Genomic DNA, 12,446 nt, shown 5'->3' on the forward strand with positions numbered 1-12,446 from the left:
AATCTTTAGTCCAATTAAATTAATTAATGATAAAATTTATTTAATCATAGTTAAAAGCTTTAAATTTTGCTTAACCGAGTTCAATAATTATTATTTTTAAAAATAATTTTTTATATTTTATGCTTTTAACTGATTTATTTGTATTTTATCGGTCAAACTGAATTAATCTATTAACTCAATTGATTCGATTTTACATTTTTTAAGATATTATAAATAATTTGCTTAACTCAAATTTAATTTAAGTTATTGATCTTTAATGGAAGTGACTCACCACTGTGCCTCTGCCAAGCAGGCAGCCAAAGATTTAGCTTTATAGTCAATATTAATGGCAGAAAAAGAAAGAAAGAAGATCATCTATTGGTTTGCACAAAGTGGATGTAATGCTCTGATTCACTTTCTTGTCTTCTTCTCCAAATATACAAACCAGAAGCACCAAAACCAACTAAAAACCAAGGCCATGGCCAACCCACTTTCTCCAATTATCTAGCAGAACTCACTCATCTTCTCCACAGTCCTGTCTATAAAATCAAAGAAAGAAACTTTGAAATTTTTCCAGGAAAGAAAGAAGAGTGTGCTGTATGTCAGTGAGAGAGAATTAGTAGGGTGAAGTTGCTAACCCTTTACAATGGCCTCAGCTCAGGAAAAGGCCACGCTTTCTTCTTACAACTCCACCAACAAACTTGCAGCTTCGGAAACTGAAGTGTTGCAAGGTTGGAGTTCTGTCGGTTCTGTTTCTGACGCCGATCAAGCTCCCATCCGAGGCAATTCAACTGCTACTATGATCCCGCCTGTTGTTGACTCACTCACTGATCCTCCCCAGCCAAACCCTGCTTCTGCAAAAGGTACTTGATTTTCTACTTCAATAAAGCTTAGTACTTTTCAAGGTTGAACTGGAAATTTTATTTCTTTTGTGGAGTATATGTTATGTTAGAAATTGCTTTTCTTGAGCTTGTTTTTATTCATGTAGGAATCCCAATGACAGCACGGGCACAAACCAGCCACCCTCTGGACCCTCTAATTGCTGCTGAAATTTCTGTTGCTGTGGCAACTGTTAGGGCTGCTGGAGCAACTCCTGAGGTTAATTACACCATTTCTTATAGTTCATTTGATTGTTTTGCGTTCTTTTCTGCATCATCGAAGTCTGCAATGAATTCTAGTAGTATGTTTATCATCACTTCATATAATGGTGTCGTTGTGTCATATGTTATGTTGGTTTTCTTCCACAGTTTTTATGCATAGATCAAATTTCTCTGTGTTTCCGAAATAGAGGGTTTCGTGTAATGTAAACATGACCGACGGAGGACTATAATATTTTGGATAATATACATGGGTGACATGACATGGATACTCTGTTTATCAGGTGAGAGATAGTATGCGGTTTGTCGAAGTAGTTCTGCTTGAGCCAGAAAAGAATGTTGTTGCATTGGCAGACGCATATTTCTTCCCACCGTTCCAGCCTTCTTTAATTCCTAGAACTAAAGGTGGACCTGTAATTCCGACTAAACTTCCTCCTAGAAAAGCAAGGCTTATTGTCTACAACAAAAAGTCAAATGAAACAAGCATATGGATTGTTGAACTATCTGAAGTACATGCTGCTACTCGAGGTGGCCACCACAGGGGCAAAGTCATTTCATCTCAAGTTATTCCAAATGTTCAGCCTCCCATGGTATGCGAAAACATTGTTGAAGATTTATTTTCGAAAGTTTTATTATTACATCTAGTATCAACTTTACTGCATAGCAGTAAATGTATATAAAAAGAAAAGCAAAGAACAAAAATATTCAGTCTTACATGGGTGGTATCGCTGACTAGAATCTTTGTTCTTAATTACTATTACAGGATGCTGAGGAATATGCTGAATGTGAAGCTGTGGTGAAAGATTTCCCTCCGTTTCGAGAGGCAATGAAAAAGAGGGGCATTGAGGATATGGATCTTGTAATGGTAGACCCCTGGTTAGTTTATATTAACTCTCTGTCAAAGCTGTGTTTTCAATTTATGTACTTCAATAATCATAACATTTATTTTTATGTGTTTAGGTGCGCTGGATATCACAGTGATGCTGATGCTCCAAGCCGGAGACTTGCTAAACCGCTTATCTTCTGCCGAACTGAGAGTGACTGTCCTATGGAAAATGGTTATGCTCGTCCAGTTGAAGGAATACATGTTGTTGTTGATATGCAAAATATGGTGGTGATCGACTTTGAAGACCGTAAACTTGTCCCCTTACCACCGGCCGACCCCTTAAGAAATTATACTTCTGGTGAATCTCGAGGAGGTGTTGATCGAAGTGATGTGAAACCTCTACAGATCATTCAGCCTGAAGGTCCGAGCTTTCGTGTGAATGGACACTTTGTTCAGTGGCAGAAGGTGCTTTCGTATTTCTGGAACTGCATCACTAACTTGTATCTAATATTCAGGACGCCATGCTTATTAGTTATTTTTATGGCAGTGGAATTTTCGCATTGGTTTTACACCCAGGGAGGGTTTAGTTATCTATTCTGTTGCATACGTTGATGGAAATCGTGGCCGGAGACCTGTGGCTCACAGATTAAGTTTTGTTGAGATGGTGGTTCCCTATGGAGATCCCAATGACCCACATTACAGAAAGAATGCATTTGATGCAGGTGAAGACGGGTTGGGTAAAAATGCACATTCTCTTAAGAAGGTTAAACATTCTGTTTTTAGCTTTCTTGATTGACCTCACATATGTGCATATTGACATAACTAATATAATGCAGGGTTGCGATTGTATGGGCTTCATCAAGTACTTTGATGCACACTTCACAAATTTTTCCGGAGGAGTTGAAACAACTGAAAATTGTGTTTGTTTGCACGAAGAGGATCATGGAATCTTATGGAAGCATCAAGATTGGAGAACTGGATTAGCAGAAGTCCGACGTTCTAGAAGGCTATCCGTGTCTTTTATCTGTACCGTAGCTAATTATGAGTACGGCTTTTACTGGTATTTTTATCAGGCAAGTTAGCTCTGATGTTTGTTCAAGCAATTGCCTCAATATCTTCTACTATTTACTAATTAATTTCTCTTCCTGCATTTATGCAAAGCCTTTAGAGTAGGGCAGCAAGGCTCAGCTGCCATCTTGATGGCAAAATGAGGCTGTTGTAGTGTGAGAAATATTTCTATGGTTCTAATTGTGAGATTGCCAACTTTTTATGCCATTTTATGTCAACTTTAGCAACTTCTGAGAAATCGCTAAAATATTTACGATATCTGTTCTTTCTATAGGATGGGAAAATTGAAGCTGAGGTTAAACTAACTGGAATTCTTAGCTTAGGAGCACTGCAACCTGGGGAAGTACGAAAATATGGTACCATAATTGCTCCTGGATTGTACGCACCTGTCCACCAACACTTTTTCGTGGCACGAATGGATATGGCTGTTGACTGTAAACCTGGCGAAACATTCAATCAGGCAAGTTCTTTGTACTATTATTTGGTTGTAGTGATTTTACTTCTATCATATCTCAAGAATCTTTCTGTCCGTAATTCTAGTTTAAAAAATCTTCATTTGCAGGCCGTAATCCCTTTGACATGAATTTCTATTTAAAGATTATAACGTCGAGTTTGCTTTTGTCTTTATTTTCGCTGAATAAGGATGCCTTTTCTTATAGGTTGTGGAGGTGAATGCTAAAGTTGAGGAACCAGGAAAGGATAATGTTCATAATAATGCATTCTATGCTGAGAAGAAAATGCTTCGATCTGAATTGCAAGCAATGCGTGATTGTAATCCATTAACTGCTCGCCATTGGATTGTATGTACTGCTACCATCATTACTTTTCTTACCATTGTTTGTGTAAACTGGAATAGTTTCGTACATAATCTTCATGTCTCTGTTCCCATTTCTTTATTCAGATCAGAAACACAAGAACCGTCAATAGGACGGGGCAGCTCACTGGTTACAAACTAGTACCTGGTTCAAATTGTTTACCTTTAGCTGGTTCAGAAGCAAAATTCTTGAGAAGAGCTGCTTTCTTGAAACATAATCTTTGGGTCACACCTTATGCGCGTGACGAAATGTACCCCGGAGGAGAATTTCCCAATCAAAATCCACATGTTGGAGAGGGATTGTCTACTTGGGTTAAGAAAAATCGATCACTTGAAGAAACTAATGTAGTCCTATGGTGAGAGTTTTCTTCTGAACTTAGAATAATAACATAAAGGGTTGGTTTCACATTAGTTTACTTCTGAAACTGAATCAAATCGTATTCTTTATTTAAGCTGTAGACGCTAATCGTTGCATCAAATTTTCATAGGTATGTATTTGGAGTTACGCACATTCCTCGATTAGAAGACTGGCCTGTAATGCCAGTGGATCGCATTGGTTTTACACTAATGGTATGTTACTCTCCATAATGATACAAATTTGTTAAGTTTCATGATCCTTGATATAGAGTACAGAATCATAATACTATTTGTTTTCATAAACACAATAGAAACATAAACTTCTTGAGTACTACGTTTTGGTATCTCGTTTCTCCATTTCCCGTATCAGAAATGTTTTTGTTATGGTTTTGGTGTCTGTAATGCAGCCTCATGGATTCTTCAACTGCTCACCAGCAGTGGATGTTCCTCCAAGCACATGTGACATGGAACTCAAGGAAAATGGAATAACAGCTAAACCTATCCAGAATGGAATACTAGCCAAGCTCTGAACGGATGGATTCTGCATGGTTTTCGACGGAATCTGGCTCGGATTATTAATAAGCAATTGGTCCAACTTCAAGCAAATTCTACATGGTAAGTCTGTATATTTGTATAACTTGATTCTGCTTCTGCAGGCCAAACTAGAATGACAGCTTGATTATGATTTTAATAATCAGACTGAAATTAATAATATTAATTGTAAAGTATCTGTATTCAATATGCACCTAAACAAATATCATGTATAAGCAACTCGTTATGAATATGTGTTTATTCTGATACCTACACAAGTTCTGGTTGTATAAATTTAGGAATGTAAGATTTTGTGTGAAATAGTATAGTTGGAATCTTTTGATTAAATTATCGTTTTTGCTGGAGCTTAATATTGAAATCAGAAGCCGGAAATATTAAAATTCGAGCTGTGATTTTCAAGTTCGAATCTTGTAAGGTGTGAAATATTGTGAGTTTGATGATCAGAACTCAAAATTAAACTATTATTTTCCTTGTCATATACTACTATATAATATACTAACATAGCATATATTTATGAAGTTAAGCTGGCAGATAAGAGAATGTCTATTTGTCGGGTAATAAAATACTTAATTTATTATGATATTTTTTGGCTCTGTAAAGTGAAACGCTATGATTTTTAAAAACTTAAATGTTCCATTAAAAAAATTAAACCTCTTGGTCTTTAAAACAGTGTCCACAGTTATATTAGTTCTAATAAAATATTGACATTTTCTTTTTTTATTATTTATTCTTTTTAATAAATATTATTCTTTTTTAATAAAAATTAAGAATATTTAGAGATACAAAAATTAAAATGAGTAAAACTATATGAATCGATTTAAGATCAATTTTTTTTAAAACATCTAAATAAAAGGTGTAAATTTCTTTAAGATAATATATAAGTATATTAATTTTAGTCTAATAATTACAAATATATTAGTATTTAATTATAAATTTAAGTTCAAATTTCTTCTTTTTTTTCTTTCCAGTGTTGCATTAGAAAAAGAAGGAAACAATGAAAAAAGAAAAAACAATAAATATAAAACGTGCCTTCCATCACCTTACCCAAAAATCCTTAAGCCTTCAATAAATTTTCATGGCAAAAATCAGTGCATTGTTTAACCTTGGCGCACATTAATTATTGTAAAATGTGTTAAAAAACTATAAAATACTAGTAAAAACCTCAAAGTTGTAATGTAACTACATTAAATAGAGAAGTGCAGTATTTTTTTATAAATTATAATAAGATAAATTAGTTGATATTTCCTTTAATTGTCTATCAATCTAAAAAAAGAAAAATTAAAATTAAATTATAATACTGTATTTTTTTCTTGAGATAAAGATGGATGGTGGAGTGTAACTACAGTCGACCCTCTGATAATTAATACACATGGTGGATTAAAAATTTATTAATTATTAGAATATTAATTTATTGAATTTGTATAAAAAAAATTATAAAAGATATTTTAAAGCATCTACATTAATAGACCTAATATTAATATTATGTTATAAAAAACTAACTAAATACACTTTACAATCACTCAATTTAAAATAAATAATTTTATATTCAATTTAATATCAATTGATATCAAATTAAAAAATAATTATAAAGGAATTGTATTCATAAAATAAAATATTCTTTAATATTTTTTTATATTAGAGATACTTTACTTACTTTAATTTGTTTATCTAATAATTTTTTTTAAAATTTCTCAGAAGAATAAAAAAGTCATAATTTGATGGTATTTTAACTTCCATTTTATGAATTAAGGTTAGTATTACCTCAAATAAATCATCAATTGTTATATATTTCTTTAAAAAATCTCTTTAATAATTAATATTCATGTAGAATATATGTTAAATTTTATTAATTATTAAATAATAGAATTATTAATTATCCGACGTGAAACGAAGTTGGTTCTCTCAATTTTCTATTAATTATTAGAATTATTAATTTGTAGAATATTAACTATTAGAGGGTCGACTGTATAATGTGTAGGTGCATTCCATTCAAATCACACTAATTTATTTTTAAGATTGAGCTAAATAGAAATTTTAAAAGATTACCAATGAGCTATAGTTTTAATTATATAAGCGTTGGACAATATATTTCTAGATAATATATTTCTAGATAGTGAGTCATTTATTTCCACAAGAAATTTTTTATATCTCTAATTATATAAAAAAGAAACAATTAGTTCTAAAAAATTATAAAATTCAAATCAAACTAAAATAATCAAATTAATCTTTTTTAGTTCGGTTATTTTAATTTGGTTAACAAAAAAAGTTGACAAAATACTTTTAAATAAATGAACTGAATTTAGAGCAAATTACGCTAAGGTCTTTGAAGTATACCATAATTAACAGTTTGGTATTTCTTGTTTTAAAACTCTACTTAATAGTCCCTCGGTTTTAATTCTGTTAACTATTAAATTCCTCTGTTGATTCCGACACTTACTTTCAAACGATTTGGTATCCCAACTTTAATTTTGTGAACGATTTGGTCACTCATTTTTAATTTTATTAAACAATTTGATCCCTCCCTTTTAAACGATTTAATATAGGAGTTTCAATCCGTTAAACGATTTGGTCCTTTAAATTAATAGAAAGATCTCGCAGTTAACGAAATTAAAACTAAAAAATCATTAAGTAGATTTTTAAAATAAAAAATACCAAACTGTTAATTATAATATACCTCAGAGGCCTTTAAGTAATTTGCTCATGAATTTATTGCCTTCATTCGCTTATTGGTTTGATTTAATTTTTAAACATCCTTAATATCTATTGACAGAAGAGGGGTCAATGACTCTTGTTCTAATAGCTCAAACATTGCTCACGTCCATTGACAATTCCAATCACATCATCATTTAAGAAAGGCTTAATTACTTAAAAAACCCTCACCTTTAATCTTTATTTCGTTTATACCCTGACCTAGAAAAACTGTCACATATACCCTTAACGTTGTCATTATGTTTCACCTCTACCCCAAATTTCAAAAAAAAGATGATTTATTAAAAACAACTAAATTTAAGGGTTATTTTTATACTTTTTTCTATTAAAAAATGTACAAACAAATACTTCATCTTTAAAAACATTCAAATAAGTCCTAAAACAAATTAATTTTTTTAATTTAAATAAAATAAATAAATAAGATAAAATATTTTTATTAAGTCCTACTTATAACCGTACTCCTATTAAAAAAACCGCTAATATTATTTTTTTATTTTTTTTTATTTTTACGGAACTAAACTCCTTCCTCCATGGACTCCTCCATCCATGGAGGAAGGAGCAGCGTGTTCCTTCCTCACATGGAGGAAGGAGCAGCGTGCTCCTTCCTCATGGAGGAAGGAGCTCGCTGCTTCTCCGTCCAGGGAAGGAAGGAGCAGCTGCTCTTTCCTTCCATGGAAGGAAGAAAAGCTCCTCCTCCTATTTTTTTTAACATTTTAAAAAAAAAAATTAAATGGATTTTAAAATTAAAGTACGGTATTAAGTTGAAATTAATTAGTCTGAATATTTTATTTGTTTTATGTAAATTTTTTTACGGTTTTTATTTTTAAAAAATTATTGATAATTAATATAAATTAAATTATTATTATTAGTTGAATTTTTTTTAAAGAAGAAGGTGTTTTGTATAATTAATAACATTGACGTGTAATTAGAATATATGTAAAAAATGAAGGATTATTTTAAACTCTTTTACAAATGAAAAGAGGTCAATTTAATACCTCAAAGGTAGAAGCGAAACATAATAACAACGTCAAGGGTATATGTGACAGTTTTCCTAAGTCAGGGTATAAACGAAATAAAAATTAAAGGTGAGGGTTTTTGAAGTAATTAAGCCTTTAAGAAAAGTTAACATCATAATCGAACTTAACATAAACCAAAGTTATGATCAATCTACGAATTAATTGATTTCTTGAATCCAATTTGTCTTCCTTTTATATTGATAGTATTTAGTATTAATTAATAAAGCTCAGCGTTTATATCATTTTTTTTATTTTAAAATAAGATGTGAAAAAATTATAATGAAAATATTAAGAAGTAATTAAAAAATTTGTTAATGCAAAGGCTCATTCTATTGTTGTAAATATTAGGACACAATCGATGTATGAGATAAACACTCATAAAGAAAATGTTGTTTATTATAAGATAAACTATAATTTACTGATAATATTTATAGCATTTTCAAATGACTCTTAAAAATTGGCAAATTTTTTAATTTAGAGAGTTTGACGAAAAATTAAATTTTATATCTATTTTTTATATTGAAAGTAAAAAGTGACACATTTTCACTTTCCATTTTATTTTTTTTAAAAATCTAGTAGATAAGTATTCATTTTTGTGGAAAGGATGATTTATTCGGATTAAGAGATTGCGTAGATACTATGGGAACAATAGAAGATATTTTCCTTTTAAATAAAAACAAAATTCAAAATTTTTCAATATTTAAAAAATAAGTTAGTTATTTTAATTTTAAAATATAATATTTTTTAATACAAAAACTTAAAAACAAATAAGTTAAAAGTAGGAATAAATTTATATTATTATTTATAAAAATAAAACAAATTTAAAAAGTTAATATCAGAGAATCCATTAAACTAATATTATTTATATTTAATATATCTATTATTAAATATAAAATAAAAAAAAATTTATTTTAGATGGTTTATTGGAATTAAATTTAAAAATATCACTTGTTAATTTCAAGACGTTTTTTTATAATCAGTGTTTTAAAAACTAGACCGGTGGCCACATCAATTCATCGGTTCCTGGTGCAATCAGATGAATCTGTTCAACGGCCGGTTCAACTGGTTAATAATTTTGAAATATTTTTAAAAAAATCCGGTTCACCAGTTTTTTTCCCGTCAACCTCTAGTACATCAGTTCAATGTTCGGTTTTTTTATCAATTTGATCTAGTTCAACCAAGTTTAACCCGGTTCAACTCTATATATAATTATTGCTATGTCCAGATATAATTAATCACTTATTTAAATTTAAATTTTTAATTTAATTTGAAATATTTGAATTTAATTTTATTTTTATTTTATTTTTTAAACCGACAAGAACCAAAACCGTGAATTAGAACCACCTAAGAGGTTTCAGGACGGATTTTGTTTTTTTTTTTTAAATCATAAACCGATAATTCTGAATAGAAACCGCCGGTTTATAAACCGTGTCCATTTCTATTTACTGTAGCAGTTATGACTTCTACAGTGATTAATGCAGTTTTACTCTTTCAACTTCAGTTAAATTTACTCCTTATTGGCTTATCAATAAAAAAATTCACCTAAATAATTTTCTCTCCATCTCCGGAGCAAATCCCAGCCACTTTCTCCCCCATTTCTCAGTTCCCACCCGCCCGAGTAAAAGTCAGTTTATAATTTTCTCCCCACTTTCTCCCAAACCAAACAACTTTCTCTCTCTACCCGTCTACGAATTTTCAATCTTTTTCCTTTTTTAAACTGACCCAATTCCCTAAAAAACAAAAAACACAAACATGCCACCACAGAATTACTAAACATTCCCTTCACCAAACACAAAAAAATTCCTGACTTTTCATTTTCAGGTTAAACCAACTGAGTTAATAATGGAGGAGAAACGAGTCGAAGAAGAACTCAGAAACTCTTTATTAATCTCAGAACGACTCCGTTTAGCCGTCCAAGAAGCCGATTCCTTCAAACAAGAGTGCACAAGCATCGGAAACTACGCCGCCGTACTCTCCGACAAGCTCCGTTCACTACTCCGTTTCACCGGCTCTTCCCAATCTTTCTACGACCGTCCAGTTCGCCGTACAGTTTCCGACGTCGTCAAGAATTTTGATCGCGCGCTAACGCTCGTCAAGAAATGTAAACGACGGAGCGTTCTCCGCCGTGTCGTTACGATTATTAGCTCGGCGGATTTCAAGAAAGTTCAGAGTGTTCTAGAAGCTTCCGTTGGTGATGTTAAATGGCTCGAAAGTATTTTAGGGTTTGGAGGTGGCGACGACGGCGGTGGAGATTTTGGTATTGATTTAACGTTGCCGCCGATTGCTAGTAATGATCCGATTCTGGCTTGGGTTTGGTCTTCTATAGCTTCGATTCATATGCGTAATTTGAATGATAAAATTGAAGCCGCTAATCAGCTAGCGCAGCTGGCTAAAGACAATGATCGGAATAAACAAATAATTGTCGAAGAAGGCGGGGTTGCGGCGGTTTTAAAGCTGTTAAAGGAGAAAAACTCGGTAGAATCGCAGGTTGCGGCCGGGACGGCGCTGCTTTATTTGGCTAATGATGAGGACAGAGTTAGAGCCATTGTTGATGAGCAAGGGGTTTCTTTAATTGTTAAAGTTTTGGCCGATTCGCCTATGATGGTGCAGAGTTTAATGGCGAGTTTAGTTGCACGGATGGCGGAACATGACTCAGTTGCACAGGATGATTTTGCTCGAGAGAATGTGATCAGACCGCTTGTTACTCTGTTGTCGTTCGAGAAATTCTCCGATGAACAATTGGTTCAGATGGGTAAGCATAGTATTAGTATTCATTCTATTGTTCAGATTAATAAAGAAATGGATAGATTTTCGGTTAATGGTTCGAAGAGTAATCATAGCTTTAAACCGTATGTGAATTCGTATTCGAGTGTTCATTCTGATAGCGGTAGTAGTAGAGGTGGTAGTGTTAATAATAATAATAATAGGAGGGAAAGAGAGAATGAGAGACCGGAAGTTAAGCTTAAACTGAAAATTAGTTGTGCTGAGGCTTTGTGGATGCTTGCGAAAGGAAGTGTGGCGAATAGTAAGCGGATAACGGAGACTAAAGGGTTACTCTGTTTGGCGAAATTGGTCGAAAAGGAAGAAGGAGAGTTGCAATATAATTGTTTGATGACTATAAAGGAGATAACTTCCGCGGCTGAGTCCAATGCGGATCTTAGACGTGCAGCCTTCAAGACGAATTCGCCTGCTGCGAAGGCGGTTATTGATCAGCTCTTGAGAGTGATTAAAGAGTCCGATAGTCCGACATTGGAAATGCCTGCTATAAAAGCAATTGGTTCATTGGCTAGGATTTTTCCGGCCCGAGAGACTTGGGTCATTGGTCCATTAGTGGACAAGCTTAGTAGCGGAAGTCAAGAAGTGGCGACTGAAGCTGCCATTGCGCTGGGAAAATTTGCATGTGAGGATAATTTTCTACGCGAAGCACATTCCAAGGCTATAGTCGAGTTCAATGGCATACCGCGGTTAATGAAATTACTGAAAGGAAACGAGCGGGCACAGTTGTACGGATTGATTCTTTTATGTTACCTGGTATTACACGCCGGAAACAATCAGGCGTTGGAGCAAGCTAGGGTTTTGAATGCCCTCGAGGGGGTAGACCGGACAGTGATCGCACAACATACTGAGTTGAGAGAATTGGTGTTCAAGGCAATACGACATATCAATCTGTACCACACCAGCAGTCATTCTCAATTGTTGTCTTATGTTCCTTGACACTATTCTTTGAGTGAATAATTTCTTTTGTTCATAGTTAAATCAGGTGGCTGCTTACTTTTAGAAAGAAAATGAGTACAGAAACATAACAATGATTCCATAATTCATTTCTTGATTAACTGCTTCAAGAGGAGACTGTCTTTTCTTGGCAATTTTGGTTGGTGAATTTTATTCTTTCAGAGATTTTTGGTCGAATAGATTTGTAGGGTAGGTTTTGAATGTTTAAAATTTTACTTCTATTTTATTTTTAAAAAATCCGTTGGAACTAGAACCTACCCTGGTCTAAGGATAGTTTTTACCCTGCATATGTAAGA

The 12,446-nt window shown here is 32.8% G+C and overlaps 2 protein-coding genes across 2 annotated transcripts; both read left to right on the forward strand.

Annotated features, from left to right (window-relative positions):
- Window positions 1–259: 259 nt before the first annotated feature.
- LOC126655743 (amine oxidase [copper-containing] zeta, peroxisomal-like) lies at window positions 260–4,950 on the forward strand. The gene is made up of 12 exons (XM_050350025.2): window positions 260–842; window positions 968–1,077; window positions 1,361–1,666; window positions 1,840–1,952; window positions 2,037–2,367; window positions 2,450–2,665; window positions 2,739–2,975; window positions 3,245–3,430; window positions 3,630–3,770; window positions 3,872–4,140; window positions 4,273–4,354; window positions 4,549–4,950. Exons 1-12 carry the CDS (start codon window positions 626–628, stop codon window positions 4,669–4,671), a joined length of 2,331 nt encoding a protein of 776 aa, XP_050205982.1. The 5' UTR covers window positions 260–625; the 3' UTR covers window positions 4,672–4,950.
- Window positions 4,951–9,957: 5,007 nt separating this feature from the next.
- On the forward strand, window positions 9,958–12,298 carry LOC126657414 (uncharacterized). The gene has a single exon (XM_050352091.1). The coding sequence runs from the start codon at window positions 10,261–10,263 to the stop codon at window positions 12,130–12,132; it is 1,872 nt and encodes a 623-aa protein (XP_050208048.1). The 5' UTR covers window positions 9,958–10,260; the 3' UTR covers window positions 12,133–12,298.
- The last annotated feature ends 148 nt before the right edge of the window (window positions 12,299–12,446 follow it).

The sequence above is a fragment of the Mercurialis annua genome, linkage group LG7 (genome assembly GCF_937616625.2).
Source record: "Mercurialis annua linkage group LG7, ddMerAnnu1.2, whole genome shotgun sequence".
NCBI lineage: Eukaryota > Viridiplantae > Streptophyta > Magnoliopsida > Malpighiales > Euphorbiaceae > Mercurialis > Mercurialis annua.

What these genes read in the sequence shown, in the direction of transcription:
- LOC126655743 (XM_050350025.2), top strand. Translation starts at nt 626, where the DNA reads ATGGCCTCAGCTCAGGAAAAGGCCACGCTTTCTTCTTACAACTCCACC. An exon ending in AAACCCTGCTTCTGCAAAAG is followed by an intron (nt 843 to 967) that starts GTACTTGATTTT and finishes TTATTCATGTAG; the next exon opens with GAATCCCAATGACAGCACGG. An exon ending in CTGGCGAAACATTCAATCAG is followed by an intron (nt 3,431 to 3,629) that starts GCAAGTTCTTTG and finishes CTTTTCTTATAG; the next exon opens with GTTGTGGAGGTGAATGCTAA.
- LOC126657414 (XM_050352091.1), top strand. Translation starts at nt 10,261, where the DNA reads ATGGAGGAGAAACGAGTCGAAGAAGAACTCAGAAACTCTTTATTAATC.